At 55.5% G+C, this 23208-nt stretch overlaps 6 protein-coding genes across 6 annotated transcripts; 2 read left to right on the top strand and 4 right to left on the bottom strand.

Annotated features, from left to right (window-relative positions):
* Window positions 1-223: 223 nt before the first annotated feature.
* BZA05DRAFT_206180 (uncharacterized protein) lies at window positions 224-1611 on the bottom strand. Its single transcript, XM_051479558.1, has one exon. The coding sequence runs from the start codon at window positions 1336-1338 to the stop codon at window positions 295-297; it is 1044 nt and encodes a 347-aa protein (XP_051335107.1). The 5' UTR covers window positions 1339-1611; the 3' UTR covers window positions 224-294.
* A 4587-nt stretch (window positions 1612-6198) lies between these two features.
* Window positions 6199-7951, bottom strand: BZA05DRAFT_380030 (uncharacterized protein; the record flags this gene model as incomplete). The annotated part of the gene is made up of 2 exons (XM_051481900.1): window positions 6717-7951; window positions 6199-6557 (listed from the first exon to the last, which is right to left on the bottom strand). The coding sequence occupies exons 1-2, from the start codon at window positions 7726-7728 to the stop codon at window positions 6199-6201; spliced, it is 1371 nt and encodes a 456-aa protein (XP_051335106.1). The 5' UTR covers window positions 7729-7951.
* A 1869-nt stretch (window positions 7952-9820) lies between these two features.
* BZA05DRAFT_380026 (uncharacterized protein) lies at window positions 9821-13691 on the bottom strand (the record flags this gene model as incomplete). The annotated part of the gene is made up of 8 exons (XM_051481898.1): window positions 13129-13691; window positions 12963-13051; window positions 12693-12894; window positions 12062-12628; window positions 11637-12000; window positions 10214-11555; window positions 10051-10148; window positions 9821-10015 (listed from the first exon to the last, which is right to left on the bottom strand). The coding sequence occupies exons 1-8, from the start codon at window positions 13578-13580 to the stop codon at window positions 9821-9823; spliced, it is 3309 nt and encodes a 1102-aa protein (XP_051335105.1). The 5' UTR covers window positions 13581-13691.
* Window positions 13692-16082: 2391 nt separating this feature from the next.
* BZA05DRAFT_422562 (uncharacterized protein) lies at window positions 16083-16587 on the top strand (the record flags this gene model as incomplete). The annotated part of the gene is made up of 2 exons (XM_051485796.1): window positions 16083-16252; window positions 16329-16587. 2 exons carry the CDS (start codon window positions 16083-16085, stop codon window positions 16585-16587), a joined length of 429 nt encoding a protein of 142 aa, XP_051335104.1.
* Window positions 16588-17009: 422 nt separating this feature from the next.
* On the top strand, window positions 17010-18891 carry BZA05DRAFT_206116 (putative mannan endo-1,4-beta-mannosidase C). The gene is made up of 5 exons (XM_051479557.1): window positions 17010-17392; window positions 17455-18259; window positions 18320-18427; window positions 18492-18576; window positions 18636-18891. The coding sequence occupies exons 1-5, from the start codon at window positions 17222-17224 to the stop codon at window positions 18697-18699; spliced, it is 1233 nt and encodes a 410-aa protein (XP_051335103.1). The 5' UTR covers window positions 17010-17221; the 3' UTR covers window positions 18700-18891.
* Window positions 18892-21136: 2245 nt separating this feature from the next.
* Window positions 21137-22909, bottom strand: BZA05DRAFT_344474 (uncharacterized protein; the record flags this gene model as incomplete). The annotated part of the gene is made up of 3 exons (XM_051481128.1): window positions 21137-21341; window positions 21411-22269; window positions 22348-22909. The coding sequence occupies 3 exons, from the start codon at window positions 22907-22909 to the stop codon at window positions 21137-21139; spliced, it is 1626 nt and encodes a 541-aa protein (XP_051335102.1).
* Window positions 22910-23208: the final 299 nt, after the last annotated feature.

Raw genomic sequence — 23208 nt, 5'->3', positions numbered from 1 at the left:
CCATTTCATTATTGTAGATATCTCCATCATCATTCCTTCCCTGCGTATCAACAAAAAAACACCCCCCGCGAACTGCAAACCCAACAACCCACGGGAAAGAAAAAAAGAAAAAAGGAAAAGAAAAAAACACCCGATTCAATCCATGCTATGATATTTATACAGGTATCTCCTCGTTCACGTGCTGCACGTTGGCCCGTCCTCCACCTCATTCACGTCCGCCCTCGACACGTCCTCCCCGTCGTTGTTCACGTACTCCTTTGGCACCTCCTCGTCCGTGTACACCTTTCTACACACCTAGTAGTAGCTCTTGGACTTGGGCGCGGTGGTGCACTGCTTTCCCTGCAGGTTGGTGAAAGCGCGACCGGCGGTGTTGTGGGCGTAGCTATCGACACAGCTGGTGGCGAGATCGGCGCGGCAACGGCCGACCACGACCAGAGTCTTTCCGTCGGCTCCTCCGAGCTCGAGGTTGGTCGGGTTCTGGATCGTCTCGAGATCGATCACCTTGGCGTTGCAGGTCGGGCCGTTGGTGTCCCACACGAGGACCTTGCCGAAGGCGTTGAGAGTCATGAAGAGGGTGCCCTTGCTGTCCATGCGCATGCCGTCGGGGTCCATGCCGGCCGTCTTGGGGTCGAGCGGCGGGCTCATGGCCTCGAGCGTCTTGTACAGATCGATGGCGACCTCGGGGGAGCTGGGGATACCGGTGGCAGGGTCGACCTTGAACTTCCAGATCTTTGCGGACAGGACCTGGGTCGCGTTCGCGTTGTTCTCGGCCGAGGTGACGTAGAGCGTCTTGTCGTCGGGGGACAGCTCGACTCCGTTCATGCGGAAGGTCTCGGTGCCGACGGGAACGGGGACAGCGACGGCCTTGCCCTTGGCGACGTCGTAGTACCAGAGGTCACCGGTGTTGGCGGTGTAGTTCATGCCGGCGAGATACATGCGCTTCTCGCACTTGGAGACGGTGAAGTCGTTCGGCTGGACCATGCCCTTCTCCGTAAAGAGGGTGGCAGCGCCGGTGGCCTTCCAGACCTTGTGAGCGGCTGCATCGCCGACCAGCGCACCCATGCTGCAGGTCCAGCGCGACGAGGCAAAGAAGCTCTCGGTGCCGCCGGCGCCAACGAGGAGGGGCTTGGAGATGCTAGCGTCCGTGAGTGAGACAAAGTGAGTCTGGTTGACGGCGTACATGCCACCCCTGGAGTCAACGGAACATCCTTCAATGGTGCTGCCGAGAAGGGCAGCGCCGGGGTAGGTGGAGGCAGCGGATTTGGCGAGGAGCTGCGTGCCCGAGGGGGCAGAGGAAGCGAACGCAGCGAAAATCGCGAGAGAGACGAAGGACTTCATGATGGTGATTATTATGGGTGTTGTTGCGGTGGTGGTTGGTTTTCGGAGCGAGTGTTGTTGTTGTTGACCGTTACCGGAACGTTTTTGTAGGCGAATTCAGGTTCGAGTCGAAGTTGATCTTTGAAAGGAGTGGACTAGGGCTTCGAAGTGAAAACGGGAGAGAGAGTGCGTAAAGAAACGGAAGCAGAAAGTGACGGGTGATGTGAGTGAGTGAGTGCGAGTGGAAAAGTCGAAAGTCGATGCAGGAACACGCGGTGGTTTTAAGGTAAGCAGCAGCAACGGATGCGGTGGTGGTACAGGCACAGGTAAGGGTTAGGTCGGGGTGAGGGAGGGGGGGCGGCGGCTGCAATGGAATGGGGGAGGGGGCCGCTTTGGTTCAGGTTGTCTCAGAAATAAACAGCGCCTCCTTCAAAGTGTGAAAGTATGGTGTGCGAACGAACGAACCGAAATGCGCGGAGTCGACTGGGAGAGGCGAGGGCGTGATTGTGGTGATTGCGGAAGTTGTGGTATTTGTGGTGATTGCGGAAGTTGTGGTATTTGTGGTGATGTGGTATTTGCAGTGCGGTGGTATTTGTGGTGTTTATGGAGCGGGCTACTATGTATCGGACTACCTATTGGATCAACGTGAAGGCGTTGGTCGTGGCGATAGTAGGAAAGAAGATGATGATTACGATGCTGATAGGTATCTGGCGTGCGCATCGGCGAGCCCTTTGTACCCTCTTACTCTACGCCGTCATGGTCGTCTTCTTTGTCTTCGTCTTCACCATCATCTTCATCTTCCGCTTCAGCTTCAGCGATTCCACCACCGATCGGCAGTCGGTGCACAGACAGCATTTGAATTCGCATTTGCACCTGCTTCGGCTTACAGGCGAGGCCGCAATCCGGAGCGAAGGGGAAAAGAGGAAGAGAGGCGCTGCAAGCCCATCACATCACAAGTCCGGTGTGTATGTACATTCAGCTTTAAGGCCGCCAGCACAGAACAGCACCGGTAACGACCTACACGCTGGGGTAAGGCAGCGGACGAGTGAAATCCTCTGCACGCGCAGACAGCCCTGCTCCGCCAAGAGTACCTTAATATACCTCCCTACCCAATAAACCGAGATGTCTATCTGGACTCTGCAGGCAGCAGCGCAGCGGTACCGGTGGGCTGTAAGTACCCTACATGGTTGGCACTACTAACCAGAGATATAGTAGTAGGGCAAGCATATCCCACCGGCGTATTTTTGCGCCGCACCGCGCCCTGCAGTGCGAAACACGGAATGTGCTTGGGACTTGGGAATTTGGGACGGGAGACCCAGCCCCGTATCCCCCCGCGCGACTGATACTGAGCGAACCCGTCGGCCCTGAATCTGAATTAACGCCACCGGATTAGAGTAGAGTATGTTACAGGCCTGTGAGGAGACCGCGAGCGAGCGAGCGAGCGAGAAACCTACCGAGCGCCGAAGTGGGTTCCAACCAATTAGCGCGCTGCTGCGACTTGCCAAGTAGTCAGTCCCTGACGATCTTTTTATAGCCTATCACGACTCGCGCCTCACGACTCACGAGTCGCAATTGCAAATGTGGCCTTGATAAACACACCACTGAATAGGTACACTGCTAAATACATATTTGCTTGGCTACATACCTCATATGTGCTTCTCGCCCACTGCCCAAGCCCGGTGCGCCATGCTGCGGCGGCTTTGTAATGCGCTTACAGCAGACGAAGAAGAAGTGAAAAATCCAAAAACTCAGCCGTCAACGGTCAGCTTAGCCCAACCTGCCAAGCGAAGTACTCAAATACCTATTTTAACCCCTCATGCGGTCGTACTGAGCCCTCTGTCCTTTGTCCTTCACGCCACATCACTCGCTCACTCGAAGCGAGGTGAAGATGTGTCATTCACCGCTCCCCTGGAAAAACGGATAGAGTACCTACATTCTACATACAAGCGCATTTCCCCGCCCACCGGGTTCACGAACTCAAATCTTACATACATAACATACATCCTGGACGCGGATGGGTGGAAGGGTGGGTTTCCGAGATCAGCGATGCAACGTTGCGGAGTATGCATAATACCTAGGTAGATACGATGATGGATACAAAGGTGGGTAGCTACAGCAGAGCAAGAGAGGCCTGTGGATTTTGAAACTCAATTGTGTGTACTGGTACATAGCTACACGGAACTACGAGTGCTTGCACTGTGCAGCCGTGACGGATGACGGTGATACGAGACACGACCGTGGTTCAGACAGCCTAGATACGTCGCTGACAGAAGCGATGCTGACGATATCGTGGCACGGCGGGCCCGCGCTGTCCGATCGCGAGGAAATATCTACTACACACTCGTTTGTATGACGCCTTCACTCCTTCACGTCTTCCCGTCCCCGCGGTGCCGACTACGGACTACCCTTCCCATCCCCCCATGGTCCATCCAACCGTGGTCCTGCCAACCGTGAGCCGTGGATGCTCGGCAGGAATAAAGCCGCAGGGCTGACAGGAAGCCGCCACTAACTAGTTGATTACAGCTTACAGCTTACTGGAATACCAGCATACAGTATCCACCGAGCAGCATCCACCGACCAGCGAGCCAGCGAACTAGCTAGAGATATTGTATGCACAGACAGATATACGACTAATCTCTACACAGAAGTTCCCACCTTCACCGCCGGAATATCTATACCACACCCTTCCCTTCCCACTTGAACATCCAGCCTCCACCGACACCTACCCACCCACCAGCCGCACTCCTATCTACATATGTACTACCTACCTAGTACTGCAGTCATCGCCCAGCCAGCCACCGCCCAGCCCTCGTATCCGCACATGCACTACATACTCTACGTGGAGAGCCGATCTCGAGCCGGCGCCGGTGAGCACCAGCACCAGCACCAGCTCGGGGTGGCTGGTGCATACGAGCTCTAGCCAGGCTGAGCTGCGCGGAGCCGTAGATGGCAGGAGCGCAGGAGAGCGAGAGAGCGCGAGAGAGGGAGAGTGGATGTGCCGAGAGTACTCTCTAGAGCGCAAGTGTGCGTCGATATCGACGAAGAGAGCGGGCAACCGGCGGGCATGGGACATCACTCGCCTCTCTCACTCGCCGCTCTCGCAGGCGGTCCGCGGTGGAGTTGGAACGTGGTGTATCGACCGCGGCTACGGCTACGGCGTCGGCGGTGAGGGGAGCTGGGTGCGGCGGACAGTGCGAGACGGCTTCGTGCGAGTGATACACCTACGCGGTCTGGTCTGGGCGTGGTTTGCGGTAAAGATGTTGGAAGTGGTGCGGTGGTGTTGGTTGGGTTGGTGGGGATCGATGGGAAGCCTACGAACGGGAAGCATGCGCTCCGTCACTCCATGTCCTCGGAGGTAAATTGGCTTCTCGAAGTGGTTGATTGGCTGGTGAAGATTGACGAGTGAGTGCTAGTGAGTGCGTTGGTCGAGTTCCTTCATCCAACCCTCTAGCGAGTGACTACTGAAGGTAGTGCTGTGACCGCTGACCGGTAGGAACCGGCTGATTACTCGAGGGAATCCACGCATTCGAGGATCAGGCTGATCGGATGGAAGCTGGCGACGGTAGGGAGATTGATACTACTACCGGTACAGTACTCGCAAAAATACACGAACACTTATAGTAGGTAGGTTGGAATCTCGAGAACCACGACTTTTGATCTCTAACTGCTACTTCCTAACCGCCAATCCCTAACCGCCATTCCTAACCGCCATTCCTTAACCGCCATTCTCTAACCACCATTCCCTACGCCATTCCCGGCCAACCGCCACCACTGACCAGTCCCTCCGCGCCATCAAGTGCAGCGCTCCAATACCATCGTCATCTCCCAGTACTCTATCGTCTGTCATCTGTCATCTGTCGTCCGTCGTCTGTCGTTCGTCGTCTGTCTCTATGATGGTTCATTTAACGCGCATTCAAAGCTCATGAGAACCACGCATGCGAACCGCGCATGCGAACCGCGCATGCGAACCGCGCATGAGAACCGCGCATGAGAACCGCGCATGAGAACCGCGCATCAGCACCGCAGAAGTGCCGGAACCGGACGGGATTAGACGGGACTTGACGGGTTACCAGACGCCTTGAATATTCTTGTAATCTCCCGGATACTCTACCTCGTATGGGCGTCTATTCGATCGCTGTCCTGTCCTCGAGGGGGTTGGTTTCGATGGGGGTTTAGCGCGCTGTTTTGCTTCGATTGCGGATGAAAGATGTGTGAGCTTTGCTAGAGATAATTGGATTTGAATAGATCGAACAAATACTATGGTAGGTATTCCTTAGGCCCGCCTATCAACTGTGTATTTCCTTCGATGCACTCGTACTCGTGAGGAGCATACTGTCGCCGGCTGATTGCTGTGTGTGTGTTCCGTGTTGTGGGAGGGTGAGGGAGAGCGAGGGAGGGATGAGCTGCTATCGGTTTTCATTTTCGATATGACTTCGAATCTTCTCTAAGAAGGCTATGATGATGAGTTGAAGTGAGAGGGTTGGGATTGCATAGACCTAGAGGTCAGTACGATGAAGGAAGTAGCGAGAATACCTGACCTCACCGCTGTGGTTCGTTGTTAGAGTGCGGGGTATTGTATCGCAGGCATACAATGAAGATAAAAACAATCGCGATCGTATCAAGTCACATCAGGTTTAGTCACAAAAAGCATCAAAGTTGTAGCAATCCGTGCATACAATTCACTAATGTTACAGATTACAGGATGCTGCATCCCATCAGATCCGTTGCCATGGCCATTGCCTTCCCCCATCCCATCCCATCCCGAAAATCCCAATACATGAAAAAAGAAAGAAAAAAAAACTCCCACGATCACAGTCCCAAACAGAAAAGCACAACGAAAATCAAGCAATCATGTCGTCGTCAAGTGCTAGGCGGACCCGCTTAGTAGTGGGTGGTGGTGTTGGTTCCGGTGGTGCCGGTGTGGGTCTTGTCGCCGCCGTACGTCTTAGAGCCGTCGAGGTCCGAGTCGACGCGCGGGTCGAGCTTGTTCATCAGGTCGCTCTTGTGGGGACCGGCGGTGTTGGGAGCGGGTCCAGTGTGGGAAGCGGTAGGGTTGGCGCGGTGGTCCCGGTCCGAGTCGACACGGGGGTCAACCTTGTTGGCGGCGTTGGAGGAGTGGGGACCGGCGTTGGTCGAGTGGCCGTGGGTGCCGGTGACTCCGTGGGTGCCGGTACCAGTGTGAGTACCGTGAGTACCAGTGCCGGTGTGGGTACCGTGGGTACCGTGGGCGCCGGAAACGACTCCTCCAGCGGGAGTGTGGCCGGCGTTCAGTTGGACAGGGGCGTTGTGGTGAGTGCCAGTGGTGCCCGAGTGCGTTCCCAAGCCCGTGGTGCCCGTGTTACCCACATGAGTGGTGCCCGAGCCGGCAGTGTGGCTAGACCCAAAGGCGCCAGTGGTACCGGTGGCACGGTGATCACGGTCCGAGTCGACACGGGGATCCAGCTTGTTGGCGGCAGTGGAAGTGTGAGGCCCGGTCGTGGTGGTGCCGTGGGTGCCGTGAGTACCAGTAGTACCAACACCACGGTGGTCGCGGTCCGAGTCCACAGCGGGGTCGAGCTTGTTGGCAAGGCTGGAGCTGTGCGGGCCGTGGTTGGTTGACTTGTTAGTGCCGATGGGGTAGACATCGCCGAGACCGGTGTGGCCGGTGTTGTGGGTATCGTGGGTGTTGTGGGTGTTGTGGGTGTTGTGGGTGTTGTGGGTGTTGTGGATGCCAGTGGTGCCAGCGTGGGTTCCGTGGCCACGGTTGTCCAAGTCGGAGTCGACACGTGGGTCAACCTTGTTGGCAAGGTTGCTCGAATGTGGGCCGACGTTTGTGGAACCGGCGGTATGCGAGGAGCCGAATCCGGCACCACGGCCGTCACGGTCCGAATCGACACGGGGATCCACCTTGTTGGCAACGTTGGAAGAGTGCGGGCCGGCGTTGGCCGACGTCTTGTTGGTGCCGATGGGGTAGGCATCGCTGAGGCCGCCAGTGTGGCCGGCGGTGCTGTGGGTGTTGTGGGTGTGGTGGTCGAAATCGTTGCTGCGGGTGCCGGTGCCGAGCGAGCCCATGGTGCCAGCGCCGAGGTTGTGGGTGCCAGTGCCGAGGTTGTTGGGTCCCAGGTTGTGGGATCCATCGCGGTCCGAGTCGACTCTCGGGTCAGCCTTGTTGGCAAGGTTGCTCGAATGTGGGCCGACGTTTGTGGAACCGGCGGTATGCGAGGAGCCGAATCCGGCGCCACGGCCGTCACGGTCCGAGTCGACTCTCGGGTCGGCCTTGTTCGCGGCGTCGGTCCTGTGAGGGCCGGCGGTGGTGTGGGTGTTGGAATGGACACCGGTGGTGGTGGTGCCGTGGGTGGTGTCGTGGGTGGTGTCGTGAGTGGTGTTGCCACCGCCCAGGGTTTCCTTGACTTTGTTTATGATGTTGGACATATTGGGTAGATGTGTGGATGTGTGGAGTGAAGATGTGTTTTTTTGGTTGGAGTGTGAGGAATTGGATGTTGCGGAGTGTGAATGTGTTTGTGTTTGGAATGGAGGAGAAGAAGAAGAATGGGAGTGAAGGCGGGAAACGCAATGGCTTTATGTCTGCCCCATTCATGCCGGAGACAATTGATCTACATACAGCTCTCGATGGAGGGACCTGCCTACTTCCTGCCATCAAGGCCACATACACACACGGCAGCCCGATTGAAGGCGACGGGCTTGTTCCGCTGCTTCGCTGCACCGATGTCGTCGGTGACATCATCCGTACGCTCACGGAGTACAGCACTGCGGCTCCCACGTTTCTGCACGCCCGCTTTTCCCCAGCGCGCGCAGCCTCCGCCACTGCCGACGTCCGCCAATGGCCGCATCGAGCGACGCGAAGGCGTGAGAGTCGAGTCGTCGTCGTCGCGTTTCCGCCGTCATGGTGACGGCATAGTTACGCTCGCCGCTTTCTTGTTGGTGTCACATCGATACCGGCGCGGGCAAGGTTGGTCGTACATACACAAGCACTTGGTTGCCGGGATGGGAGACGGCAGTGATCTCCGGTACGCGCACAGAGTAGTTTCCATCCCCCACGCGGCAACCCACCTAGCGACGTCATCCGAGCCCGCCGCCACAACAAGCGTTTCGTCATGTCTGAGGGATCGGCAGTGCCGCTCGCCGCCTGGTAGACGGTGATCCAGGGCTTGTTCGCCGGGGGTGCGAAACATCGAAAAACGATCCCCAGTCGGAGAGATTAAGACTCCGTCGTGAGCAGTCAACGAATAAATGACTGGAGTAAATTAGACTCAATGGCTCGAGCCAACACGTCGCAGCACTCGGTCCGAACGACTCGACTTTTTGGTCCGGTACAAAACGCTGCCATATACCTACGGGCAACGTACTGATATATCGCCGGAAACTAGACCGACAGTACCGTTCGTGGTGCTCTTTGCCAGAGGAATCCATGAGACAGTTGGCGCCGTCGATTGTACGATCCTCTGGATTCCTCATTTTCCCCAAAGTTACCCCGGTACCGAAAGTTGAAACGAGTTGGCCGATACTTGGTGCCGGTACCAGATATTTACCCCCTCTACCGTACTCGCTCTCTCTCTTCCTAGCACCCGCGGGAGCGCTGCCTTGTTCTTCCAAACTTCAAAGTTCACTGCGGCCCAGAGTAAATATAGCACCTACCTAAAGTACACAGCCTGGACTCTGGAGGAGGGAAGATCAAAACCATCACCATGCAGGTACAAGAGCAAGAACAAAACAAGAACAAGCCAGCACTTTTCAAACGGCGATTAGGTAATTCGCCAGACCCATCGCCATCCATATGGTATCCATTCATATCCATCGCCATCGCCATCCACCGCGATCGGCGTACAAACATACGCCATCATCGCAGTTCACAACTTCACATGTCAAAGCTCAAACGAGAAAGTGGCGGCCACGTGCGTAGTCGTCGTGGTCGGAGACGAAGACTTTTCCACAAAACCATGTTTTGAAAGAAACACAAGCACAAGGGGCTTGCAGATCGATCCGGTGATCTATTTACGCGCCAGCATCACTGCAGAAGCTGCAGCAGCAGTATCATAGCAGCAGCAGTAGCAGAAGTTGCAGAAGCGGCGTCTCCCTTGAAGCTTGAAAGCTTGGTCGTGGAATTCAGGGCGGTGCCGTAGTTACTAGGGACTGGGGTGCCGTACTCTATGCGATCGGTTACGCTCTCGTTTGCCCGCCGGACGACGCTACAGTCAGCTCGCCAGCGCGGTGTGGAGGCGGGCTGACGGTGCCGGCGTGACAAGCGGCCTTGGAGAACACGGTACTTACCTAAGGAGCCGCATGGCTCTTGGCAGATCCGCGCGGAATCACAATTCATCACGCGATTACTCTAGTAATTGCGGAGCAGATGTTTGTCACAAGGCTCCAAACGATTTACAGGCCGCACGTAATTGGTGGTGGGGAAAAAACATCCCAAAAAAACTCCATCCATGACCCTACACGCTCAAATATGTACATAATTACAAAACAGGCGCTACAAACGATTCCCAAACCGTCCCAGCCCTCAGACAGCACAGTAAACATCCATCTCCACATGCTCCACGTGATTCTGCCACCCGGAATACTGCGCCATCGGGAACACCTGCACGACATCGCCGGGCCTCACAAGCTCCAGCCACTCCTTGTTGCCCGGAATCCCATCTCGCACATCCCACACGATGGTGTGGTGTCTCGCTTCCCAGCTGGCGTGGACATTGTGCTGGATATGTCGGGCGGGATATCATCCCGCGCAACGAGCTCTTCGCCGCCCGCTGTGGGCGTTGCGATCCGAGCTTCGAACCACGAGAAGGAACGGCTGTAGGATCCCTGCCACTTCTGGTCGCTGCTCCAGCCTTGTAACGGGTCGTCAGCAAGCGGCAAAGCAACAGGAGGAAGCGAGAAACAGGTAGGTGCATACCTTGGTCATGAGATCTGGTGCGGAAGACCACCTTTTTCAACCCTTTCCCGCACGCATCGACGGGGAGGGAGATGTGCGACTCCTTCTGCTCCGTTTCCGCCTCGAAACAGATCACCTCGTGTCGACGGCCTGATTTGTGCGTCCATACCTCTGCGTGATCCATGATTCCGAGGATCACCTCCTCTGGCAACGGCAGGAACTGCGTCAAGATAGACATGATATACAAGCAGTCGTTTGGCGTGAGCGATACTACTGTCGGCTGCGCCTCCGTACGGCCCAGGACTGGAGCGATCTCCCGGTACCACGGGAGATGCGCGGCCCATTGCAGATCGGCGGGCTGGATGTCGGATAGGATCTCAATGTCGTCTGTAGCTAGCTGCGAGAGTAGGTATTCTGCAATACCGGCGTTGTGCAGCACGAACGCGATGTGCATCGGAGTCATCTGTCCCACTCTTGTGCGGGCCTTGACATCGGCGCCGGCTTCGACGAGCATCTGCACGACAGGTAGGGAGGCCGCTCGGACAGCGCAGTGAAGAGCCGTGGAGCCGTCTGCCGATTGGGTGTCCACGTCGACTCCGAGTTGGATGAGTCGTGCAAGGACCGACTTTGCTTCCTCGAACGCCGCGATGTGGATCATGTGCTCGTTCGTGAAAGAGCGGATGTCCTTGTTGCCGCCGGCGGCGATCATCATGTCGAAAATCTCGATGTAGTCGCGTTTCGCTGCTGCCCACAGAGGACGCAGCCCTCGCTCGTGATAACGTTGGCTTCCTTTGTGCATATCTGCTCCGAACCCCAGCAGGAGCCGTACCACATCCGTGTTGTGTGCCAGCGTCGCGATCAGCAGTGGAGTGCCTTGTGTGCCAACTTCTTCCTCTAGGAACTCGGGGTGGTCTTTCAGCAGGCGTTCAGCGACCCAAGGGATGTTTTCGTCGGCAACGTAGAATAGCGGCCCGGCGTCGTCGGGATGGCCTACGTTCTTGAAAACATGTTCCGGGGACGCCCAACCCCTGAAATACGATTTCGTGAGATGCCGAACCTGCTCGAACCAGGCAAACTTCTTTGGTTCGTGGAAGAAAAAGGTCTCCAAAAGCTTGAAGATTTCGTCGTTTTCCGGAACTTGCTGAGCGTGTTTGGACCAGTTGAAGATGCAGTACTGGTAAAGTTTGTGCTCCTGCATCACTTCATCGATGTCTTCCCATTCGGTGGTTGGTCCCTCGGAGAAATCGTCCAGCAGGAGATACGACAAGCTGTATGCTGCCAACTTAATATAGGCTTCGGGAAAGGATACGGCGTATCGGTTGAGACGCTCATTGTTCTTTAGATATTCGGATGCTAAATACTCCTATGGCGCCAGACGACAAGCAAATTAGCTGGCAGAAAATGGACCGATTTAGCTATTCAGCATGGGGACCTAGCTACATACCTTGACAGAATAGTGAGAGAGGCTGACAATACTAGTACTTTTGAATCTGTCGCATTCGAACAAGCTGCCACAGATGCCGAGGAGGTCGCGACCATCATTCACGGTAGAATCCAAGTCGAGAGTAGGCTCGCCTTCATTGACCGCGATAGCCTCCACGAGTTCATCCAATTGCATCGGTCGGGCCGAAGCGGCAATCCACAGAATGGCCTTTTGCGCAAGCTCCTCGCAGTTCGGATCGATATTTTCGAGAATACGGTCGTACGTCTCGAATAAACCTTGTGGGAGGCGCGATAGCGCTTCCCGGATTCCCTTGTTGGTTTTGATCTTGCAGAGAAGATCAAGCTGACACTGCAACCACCGGAACCTTACGGGGATGTGAGTATGCAACTGCATTCGCCCGCCACTTTCCCGGATACGTTACTTACATGTTGTTTTCGGACCCCTCCAGCAGAGATGCGCTGATTTCTGCTTGCATATCCTTCCGAACACGTCCCCACCGCTTCTTATTCTGGAACTCCTCCTCGACGTGTTTCCGCATGTCGATGGTCAGATTGAAGACCTCCCTCTTCAGATCTATGGCGGGGAAATCTTCGAGGTAGTCCAAAATATCCTGCTCGTACCTGCTGATCACCAGCACGTTGATCCTTTCGTCTCGCAGTGCCGCGATGAACGACAGCAGATCCTCGCGGTCATTGCACTCATCCAAGGCGTCGATTACGATGGTATTCTTTTTGCGTAACTTTGCCGCTCTGAATACAAGGTCTTGAAGCTGATCAACTGTCGAGGGCGGTGTCTGTCCCTTCGACATCCTGACGAACAGGTCTTCGAACCTTTCGGTCGACGCATGGTTCCATCCGCTGAGTAGCTGGGCTGCAAGTGTCCGGACGATGTTGACCTGGTTCGAGGCCGCGCTGTTTCTGAAGTCGCAGTAACAGTATGCGAAACCGTGATCCTCCGGCAGGGTTGTCTGGAGCCGATCTATCACATTGGATCTGAATACGTACACAATCAGCACCGGATCAATCCCACCCCCACAGATTAGATTAGGATACTCACGCAAGTATAGTCTTCCCGCTCCCGGGTATGCCATGAAGCCACAGCTGGGACCCATCTTCGTCGGCCTCTTCCCACTGGCGGTAAAGTCTGTCGTCGAACAACCATGTGCCGGTATCTTTCTGGCGCTGGCGGCTGGAGATTTCGTGTTTGACGTTGTACTCGAGCGGTTTGAGCCAGCCCACGAGTTTCTGAGATTTCGACTCTGGATAGTTCATGCGGTTAGCTCGGCGAACCGAACCCCCTCATCGGACCGAATGTATGAGAGCCTACCTTGCATACGTGCCGCATCTACGTCGTCAAATTTCCGCTTCTCGGTGCGTATCTCGGCGAGAACATCCTTGACCTCCGCAATCATCATCCTACAGTCGGGATAGGTATATCAGCGCCACGAGTTCACGACAAAACATCGGCGATCGGTTCATCGGCAATAACTCACGCAGAATCCGAAGACAGAGCCATGGTGAAAGTCGATTTGTATCTCTCCAGCTGCGAGATATACACCATGACCTCCTTCTCCCGCAGCGGCCACCGCAGCCGTCTGCCAAGCTTCATGCTGATCTTGTCGCCACGATCGTCCTCGAGGCGAGCCAGCATCGTGCCGAGGGTAGTCCGACACTCCTCCAGCGTGTCGCTAGTGCCCTGCGATCCGAGCTGCGACATCATGAGTGGCTGGCCCTGCTGCTGCGCCCTACGATCGCCCTCGAGGCGTGCCACAAGGCATTGCAGGCCGCCGAGTGTTCGGTTGATAGCCGAGAGCTCTTGCAGCAGTAGCCCGATCACCTTGGGCGCATCCTTGACGCTCTCGCCGTAGCTGTAGACTGCCGCGAGGACTTTTGCCGCGAGGTTCACCACCGCGATGACGTTTGCTCCGGCGCCGATTGCTTCCATCGTCGAGGGTTTCCGGTGTGGTTAGTCGAGGGGCCGAACGGTGATACCTTGGTAAGAAGTTGTTCTACGATATGGAAACGGTGGAACATGAGGTTGATATATACATTCCGGTGCGACTTAAGCTGCGGACTATCACAGTAGGCATTCAGGCTCCGACTGCGCCATATCTATCACTATCCCGAGGCTACAAATTTAGGAGCTGACTGGGCCATGCGGCTGTGTGCGGCGACATGCGCGAGGCTAGAGTACGCTAGAGGCCCGGTACCGGCGAAGCGAGTCAATGACTCAAGAGTCAAAAGTCAATGGCACTCAATGCTGCAGCTTTTTATTTTTGTTTTACATATCATCATAGCACAGCAGCATTGAACCTCAGTAGATCACAGCTGTTACTCCTCTGTTATGTACGCTCTGTTGCTGGTTCCGCCTTGGAAGCCTGGCTAAATCGTGGGGTAAAAGAGCGGGGTCCCTTCTCTTCCCCCCACCAGTAAAAGTGGCACCCCTAACTGGAGATGGCGTAGTCCCGAGGTGGCGCAGGATGAATGATATCCCATGATCGGCTGGCTGCCTGAAACTGCATATAACTCTAAGAGATTATGTAGGCACAATATGGTGGGTGGCGACTGTGGTCATGAAGATCCGGTCAGATGTCTGCACCAGTAGGTACTTTACTCAGCAGTGCAGCGGCAGAAAGGGAGAACGAACGCTACCTACTGGAAACTTCTAGGTAGGTTCATGCGCGCTGGCAAGTGGGCAGAGCAAATGCTGGCCATCGGTAAGATTCACAGCAATATGCTAGGAGAAAAGAACAATGATGCTCCGGAATGGATGAGCGAAGGAGAAGAAGAAGAAATTCGGATTGAGAGTGTAGAACAAGCGAGGGATGACAGTGACCCGGTGAAGGAAAAAAAGTGGAAGCGTAGGAGGAAGAACAGGAGAGAGGAGAGGTGGTGGTGGAAGTAGATGGATAATGCGTGGAAACACCGATACCACCGCATGTAGGTATCGTCAAGATGGAGGTAACGATCGAGTAGGCGGATCTCGGCCGTCGCTGTCTGCGTGCCCGTACATCGGTTGTTACCACGAGTAGTTCATAATTTTCGACTTCCCGTCCCCGTCACGGATAAAACCCCCGCGGGGCCCACCGGTCTAGGCCACGCAATCGGCGAGGGGAGCTGAATGTAGATTACGGGTTCAACCAGGTGAAAACCCTTTAATTCGGCTCTTGGGGTTTCCAAGCCATCCACCGAGGGTGGTGATGGTTTTTGCTTTTGGTGCCGCGTTCGAACCACAGTGCTGCACTCAATATCACTCGTCACACTTTCGGAGAAGAAAAGATCGTAGGCGACAGCAGACAGGATACTCAGAGTTCTTGTGCCAAGATCTATTAGATTGGTCAAATTCATTATGACTAAACAAAACAACAGAATATCGCTGGCTGCGATTGACGAAGTAAGAATAGAAAACAAATACGAAGATCGACGGTAGAAGGTTGTAGGGATGCCAACCGCAATATGACAACCATGTCATATCACCTCTCCAAGTACTGCGGTGCCTGGATGGCCGAGCAGAAACCACTGCGGCAAGAGGCGGAGCGGGCGACCGAATAGGACATGCCCAGGAGGCGCAACACAACAAGAAGGCGCTCGTCGATTGGACCGGTTTGCGCACAAGCCGTCAGTTCAATACTGTTACTGACACAGCAATTTTGTTCCCATTCGTCCATCTCCCGCGATAGAATCTTGTGTCATGCCGATCCGGAAAATCTTGATTGTCGCATTCGGCCGAGTCCGAGACAAAATCAACCACATGACCCATCTCGCCAGCACAACTATTGCATCAATATTGCTGAAATGACTGCGCGAGATCACCGGCCCGGAGCCACGCCTGTTGAGACTTTAGCCACGCCATGACACAGCATGCAAGCACAACAATGGGGCAGCTGTTGCGGGCTGCTACAAAAGTTTCCCTCTCCAACCTCCACGCACATCCCCTTCGGCTTATCATCGTAGCGTTCGACCGAGGGAAGGACTGATCGCCGAAGCCCGATGGTGGTTTCTGCGAGTGACCGCCGTCTGCGCAGAGTTCGGTAAGTATACCGGACGGTATCTTACAGCTGAAAAGTCAGCCCTATCGTCCCTTTGGCGTACCTGCGGTAGCCGCCTTGCATACCGCACGCACATACGCGTGCTCCGATTGGTCGGAGCAACCGCAGTGGCAGTGCAATGCGGTGTAATCGTTCACTGGACGAGTAATCGATTAAGTTCAGCCCCACGGGGGCGTTCGCCTATTAATTTATCTAGCTGCAGTCTGCAGATCAACGACGATATGTAGTGAACCTATGAGGATAGGCCACCACATGAGCGGGGAAGGTGAGGGGAAATAAATAGGCACTTCTCTCTCCACCCACGAGCTTCCAAGAGTTCCTGTTCCTCATACAACGTACCCCCAAGCACCCGATCGAGCTTCCAAGCACTGCACTGCTCTCCACAGACCACGGCCAAGATGACGATGAATACCGGCACCCAGCAATTGCTAGCGCTCCTCGCGCTCCTCCTCGCGATCCAAGAAGCATCTGCCATCCCCGCCACCCCGGTCTCGGGCGGTTCCAAGAATATCAAAGTAACAAAGCCCAAGCCGCGCGTGTCGCTGCCCAGCGGCAGTTCACGACCAGAGTTCGTCTCCCCTCTCCTTGCATCCTCTCCTGTCTCCATCTCGCGGACAGAGCACTGATGGGTAGGCTGTTGCTAGCTCCTCGAACTCGCGAACGCGGACCGCCGCGATAATCGGCGGTGTCATTGGTATCCTCGTGCTCGGTGGACTGTTGGCCGCCTATCTCATCTGGAAAAAGAAGAAGGCAGTCAAGGACGATGTTGCCGTAAGGAAGAAGCTGGTCGACGATGATGAGCACGAGGAGGGGGTCGGGCGGGGTGAAGGGAAGCTCAAGAGGGGCTCGAGGGATATGGACGACGACACGGTGTACCACGGATGGGACGGGATGAGACACTAGACAGTCAGGTGTTTGTATGTAGCGGTCGGCGGTCGCGGTGTGGTGGGGGGTGGGGTGATGCGGCGGGGAAGGCGTTCGGTGTTTTGTTTATCCTTTTGGATCCACCCCGCCCACAGACCAATTTGACTTACGGAGCAAATCACACGTTTCCCCGCCAGCTAATATCCAGAAAGTGTCCTAGAGCGGGAAACCGGGCCGCACTCACCTGACACCACCCTTGGCACGTTCGCCAACTCGTCTCCGGCAAAACTGACTGCAAGGTACACCCGCGCTAGATTACCCCACACGACCGTTGTTGGATCCACCACAATGGCGATCTCCCCTGGCGAAACGATTTGTCGCCCATCTGGCAGCAGCTTATGCACTCCATGATCCATGGCACAGTAGTTCCCCGGTTGTTCGGACGTGGGGAAGTCGATGATCTAGGAACGTCCCGCCGACGGTTCCGGGAGAATCGCTGCAAATGCTATGTGCAAAGTGTCGAATCGCCCCATGGGCCACGCCTTGTGGATAATGTAGCGATTGAGCTTCGAAATCAGGCGGAGAAAAAAGGATGTATATAACGGACGGCATCGCGTGCCATATCTTCTGACAGCCCCTCACCGCCCGTCCGAAATCGAAGTACAATCGCACAATGCTCATCGGCAACCTCCTCCCACTCCTTGCGGTCATCGGCTCTGCCGCGGCAGCTCCCAGCTCAAAGCCACGAAAGGGCTTCGTCACGACTTCGGGCACCAAGTTCCAGCTCGACGGAAAGGACTTCTACTTCGCGGGGAGCAATGCGTACTATTTCCCCTTCATCAACGTGCGTCCTCCCCTTCCCCTCCTATCCGTACATCCGTCGTCGTCGTGCTGAGCCAGGAGCAGAACCAAACCGACGTCGAGATTGGCCTCAAGGTCGCCAAGAAGGCCGGCCTGAAGGTATTCCGCACGTGGGGCTTCAACGACAAGAACGTAACGACGTCCGCGACCGGCCTTCCCGCATACGGCGGCGAGGGTGCCGGGGCCACCGAGGTGGTATTCCAGCGCTTCGACAACGGCAAGCAGATCATCCAGATGGGCTCGAACGGGATTCCGGCGTTCGACAAGGTCGTTCGTGCGGCCGAGAAGACCGGGATGAAGCTTGTGGTGGCGCTCACGAACAACTGGGCCGACTACGGCGGCATGGATGTGTACACCGTCAACCTCGGCGGCAAGTACCACGACGACTTCTACCGCCTGCCGGCGGTCAAGGCCGCGTTCAAGAAGTATGTCGCAGCGTTCGTGGGCCGCTACAAGGACTCGGAGGCGATCATGGCGTGGGAGCTCGCCAATGAGCCGCGCTGCGGCGCAGACGGCGTCCGTAACCTCCCCCGCAGTGAGAACTGCACGCCCGCGCTCATGTCCGCCTGGATCGATGAGATGTCGACGTTCGTCAAGAGTGTTGACCCCCACCATCTGGTCACGTGGGGCGGCGAGGGCGCCTTCAATATCGTGAGCGACGATTGGGCGTACAACGGCGCTGACGGGAGTGACTTCGACCATGAGCTCGCGCTCAAGAATATCGACTATGGTGTCTTCCACAGCTACCCGCATTGGTGGACGAAGACGCTGGAGTGGGGGAACCAGTGGGTGCGGGACCATGCCACGAGTATGCGGAAAGTCGGCAAGCCCGTGGTGCACGAGGAGTACGGTGAGTCGGTCCATAGCCACCCGTATGCATGGAGTACATACTGACCGATCGATCGTGCAGGCTGGTTGACGGCCGAGAAACAACTCGAGTACCTCGGCAAGCAGGACAACATCACGCGCACCGAGGCGGTGGGAGGATGGCAGGAGATCGGGCTCAAGGAGAAGCTCTGTACGTTCCCTCGTCGACCATCAGTGATCACTCACTCGACCTCGTACTAACCTTTTACTCGCAGCTGGCCAAATGCCCTGGCAGTACGGATACTCCGGTTACTCCTTCGGACGGAACCACAACGACGGTTTCACAATCTACATGGATGAGTACGTATCCCTCCGCCCCCTCATCCTCTCCGCCGCGGCGTTACTGACTGCAAAATTAGTGCCGAGGCGAAGACGTTGGTGTACGACTTTGCGAAGAAGGTGGAGAAGTTGAACAAGAAGTAATGGGTGCAATATCGATACATAGTGGTAGTGTAAAACAGAGTGGATTTGTAGCTATAGCAGGACTCCAGTAGTTAATCGGAGCAAGTTGAGGAGTATTGAGTGTATTACACCCTTTGGTTCCAGCCTCCATGCCGTACGAATACAATTTTTCTATATCTAAATATCAGATATCCACATGAACAGATGTACATAAATCACCACTTTCCAAACAAGAACATCCACAAGCAACTAAACATTAACCAAAACAAGCGCAACCTCCACAATCCACAATTTCTCCCTCTCCGTCATCCACACTTGAACACTCTACCTCTGACCTAGGTAGAATCCCCAACGACACCACAATCCCGCATCGGATGACCACCACTCTTCCTCGCCGCCTCCTCCTTGCTACGAGACTTATAGCAGCAGCAGGAGACTATCATGCCAATGACAGCGATGCTAGCGGCGACCGGGACGACGATGACAACAGTTTTTGCCCACGCGGGCCACTCGCTGAAGGACTTACCTGCGGGCCACTCGCTGAAGGACTTACCTGCGAGCGACGCGGAGACGGCGGTGGCGGCTGCAACGGGAGAAGTGGTGGGGGAAGCGGCGGGGGAACCGGTGCTGCCCGGGGTGTCGGTGTCGCCGATGTAGCGGGTTGTGATAGCGGCGGTAGCAGAAGCGTCACGGCATATAGCCAGGAGGCCGCCGGTGTCGATTCCGGTGCAGGATTCGTTTTCCTATGTAGCTTCGGGATCAGTTTTTTCTTCTCGACTTGCCAGTGGACAGCGGGATGGGGGGATGGGGGGAGAGGGGGTACCCGGCAGCAATACAGGCCGCAGCACTTTGTGGTCCCGTAGCAGGTCGTTCCGCTCACGCAGGTTTCTGTGCGCTTTTGGAGGCTGTGGAGGACCGCGAGTTACGAGGGTTCGAGATAGCGAGCCTTGATCAGGGGCGAGGAGTCGGCTCTCCGTGGGACGGCGGTGGCTTGGGCGGTGATGAGGAGGCTGCTGGCCAGCAGGACGGTCAGGAGGGGGTTTGTCGATTTGGTGGTCATGTTCTTGTCGATAGTGGTGAAATCAAATATTTGTGTGTGTATGTATGATGTCGATATCAACAGTTCACGATATGGACTCTAGATACCAGAGGAGGATGAAAAGTATAGTAGCCCACTCAACACCCTCCTCAGCCTCCCCCTTCCTCCCCCATGATAGCATTTAGGAACTCTCCCTATATGTAGCAGCAAGGAGTAAACTAACTGCATACAAAAAGGAGTGAGGCTGAACATGTATTTTCCCAAACCAGCCAAAGTGGCCTAGCCGTGTTTCAGCGCTTCTCCATTGAGTCGTCAAGGCTGACGAGAAGTTGAGAACGGCTGAAGGGCGGTACTTTATTTGTCCAGGAGCCCTGCATAACCCGGTAGACTGTAACTAAACACTGCTCCAATGTGCAGACGAAAGGAACGACACGCCAGATTGAAGGACTTCACCATGATGCGGTAGTATCAGATAGTAGTTATACTCCAGTACCGGTAGCAACCTTTGGTCTCTACGGTATGCACTCCTTCTGCGCCAAAGTATCTGTTCTGCGTGTACCGCAAGGCCGCGATGGTTGGCTGCGGTACGAGACGCAGTTCAGACTAGGTTTCTCGACTCCGTCGTCCAACTTGAGACAGACAGACGAGGCCGCCTTCTCATTCCAGTGGGTATGTACTTCACAACAAGAAAGAGAGAAAGAGATCACTCATCAATCTATTGTTTCATACGGCCTGTAGGTAACGTATTATCCGGCCAGCAGCTGCACCACAGTTAGCAGTAACTAGAGTACCAACCAGGGGTGTAAATATATGGAATCACTCCCCATTCCCGGTGCACACATCAAGCTATCTATCTCCAAACATAAACGGCTGCTACAGCTCTGAGCACTAGAGGCCACATCATCCCCTACTCTTGATGGACACTATCGAAATGGCTATATATGTCATTACTCTCACTCTCACTTTGCCTTCCCCATCCCATCCCATCCCATCCCTTCCAGCGCCGACATACACCGCCGACTTACACACGCCGACATACACACGCCCTTGGGCCTTTCCTTTCCTTTGTACTCCTACTCCTACTCCTACTCCTTCCCCATGCGCCTGCAACCCAACTCAACTCGACGTCCCAACGAGCATGTACACCATCGTGCAATCAATCAACACTTCCGAACGGTCCCAACCAACCACCCCAAGAGACAAAATGAAAAGGCTTCCAAGACTAACTATAGAGTAGAGCAACTATAGAAACCAAAAACCAGAGATGGATAAGCCAAAAAAAAGCAGTAAGAATCAGACCCCAAAAACACTAACAAACAAGCAAAAAACAAAACAATACCTACACCAACTTCAAGCCCCAAAAAAACAGACAAAAAATCAAAAACTCCAAAGCCTTACACTAGCGTGCCTTGTGTGGTCCTATCCACGCCGTTCCAAGTCCCTTGGTGTCCAGTCACTAACGCCTTCCTCGACATCTTCAAATTCCTCGACGCCCATGACCAACGGTGTAGTCTCGTCTGCGCCGTCGCCGGCCGTCTCGGGGTCTGATATGGCACGGACGCCGCGGACAACGTCTCCTTTACAGATGGGACACGTTCGGCGGCGGGTTGTGAGCCACGGTGTTCTGGCACGGGGAATGAATGTCAGTGTTGTGCAGTTGATCGTTGGGATCGGGGGGAGGGGGAAGCCTTACATGCAACCTACGTGGAACTCGTGGCCGCACGGTAGTTTCATCACTCGGCTGACACCGTCCACATACTCTTCCAGGCATACTACGCATTCACTGCAGCCGCTCCATCGACGGTGGAACGCCCGGCCAATGTTCCGCGCAGCTAAATCCGTATTGCTTCGTTGAGATGCCTGTGGTGTTGGAGACCTCCGGGGTGGGGTGGTCGCGGCGTTTTCGTCGCCGCTACGGGCGGCGGGTAAGGACGATGAGCGAGAGGGAAATGTAGCGCTCATCGGGGGTGTTGCGGTCGATTGATACGTTCTGACCGGCAGACGCTCGACGAGACTCTTCGGTGCTCTCCAACGCCGTCTCCGGATGCGTGAGCGGATCAGTAGTAACGTGTATACAACAGTCAATGTAACCAATGGAGACACCACTAGGACCAGCAGTGTGTCGAAGAATGGTGATGACGTCATAGTGGTCGGCGTCAAAGTTATCCACAGACCGGAACGCTGGGCTGCCGGGAGTAAAGGCTTCTTGACGTGGGATTTCACTCCGGGTCGCATCGCCGCCGCTGTGGCGGTAGGCTTGACAGTGGTGACGGTGGTAGTCGTAGTGATGATCGGTTGGGGCTGCCCGACCAATCTCTCGGGTATCCGTGCGCCGACGAGCTGAGGCCGGTCGCCAGCGGGATCTTGAGGAATAGATAGTGGAGGAGCATTGCTGAAGCCCGTTGTAGGCGACGGTTTCGGTGCGAGCGACTGCGGTTGGAACGGGCTTACCGCTGCTTGATGGCGAGGGAACTGAGGAAGCAGCGTCGTGAGAAGCGCAGCGGTGGTGTGCGAGGTAAACACGGACGGGATCGAGACATTGCTTGTATCGCCTAGATGTCAAGTTCAGTATCGTCCCCCTTCAAAAAAATAACAAAGATTGCGGGTGCACTGGTAAGAGGGGGAAATACCCTTAGCGTACATCGTCACCAGAACGCCGCTGCCACCGCCACCACCGATACCGGGTCTTTTGTAGTCTCCGACTATCAATGCGATACCTCCTCTACGCTGAGTCCACAGCACCTTTTCCAAGAATCCGCAGCCTCCACGCTGCACTAGTACGATCTTCCCCTCGATCTCAGCACTCTGCTGCAGCGATTGGATGTCGGCATGTCCGCTCAACGTCTTGATGGCAGTATTCGGCAGACGCGGATTCAGATTGTTGTCGGTGCCATCGTCCTCTCCGGCGCCTTCCGGAACCAACGGCATGCCGGAGAGGTCTAGCGCGGTTGACGGATCCCAGCCGGGAGCGTCGTCACAGGCCAACTGACCCTCCTCGAGCACAAAGAGCTCTCCGTCCAAGCCGCTTTTTGGCAGCGTGGGGCCGAACGCGGCGGGTCGCGAGATAAAAAACGTGCTGTTGTCGTCGGTCAGGGAGATGACGGCGGACGTAGGAAACAGGAAGGAAGAGGTCGCTTGGCCGTGGGAGTCGGAGGCGAATGTGGTAAACGAAAGATAGCAGAGCAGTAGCATAAGCGATACCATTGACAGAAATAGAAATACAGACTGCAGCCGTGGGGGCGGCATCGTGAAGGATTTTTTTGCTTTCGTTCGATGTTTCGAAGCTGAGTTGTGGTGGTGGGAGTGGCAATAGTAGTGGTAGTGGTGGTAGTGGTGGTAGTGGGAGAGCTAAAGGAGGAGGAGGAGGAGGGGGAGAGGAGGTGGAGGTTTCTTTCGCTGGTCGCAGAAGTGGTGTCACGAGCTGATGATTAGTTGGCGAAGGGCGAACTGACGAGATGACTATTTGTTTTTGTGAAGGAGAGAAGAAGGAC

The sequence above is a fragment of the Tricharina praecox genome (assembly GCF_024521635.1).
Source record: "Tricharina praecox strain CBS 144465 chromosome Unknown BZA05scaffold_40, whole genome shotgun sequence".
Classification (NCBI taxonomy): Eukaryota; Fungi; Ascomycota; class Pezizomycetes; order Pezizales; family Pyronemataceae; genus Tricharina; species Tricharina praecox.
This window is presented reverse-complemented; position numbering and strand designations above follow the sequence as displayed.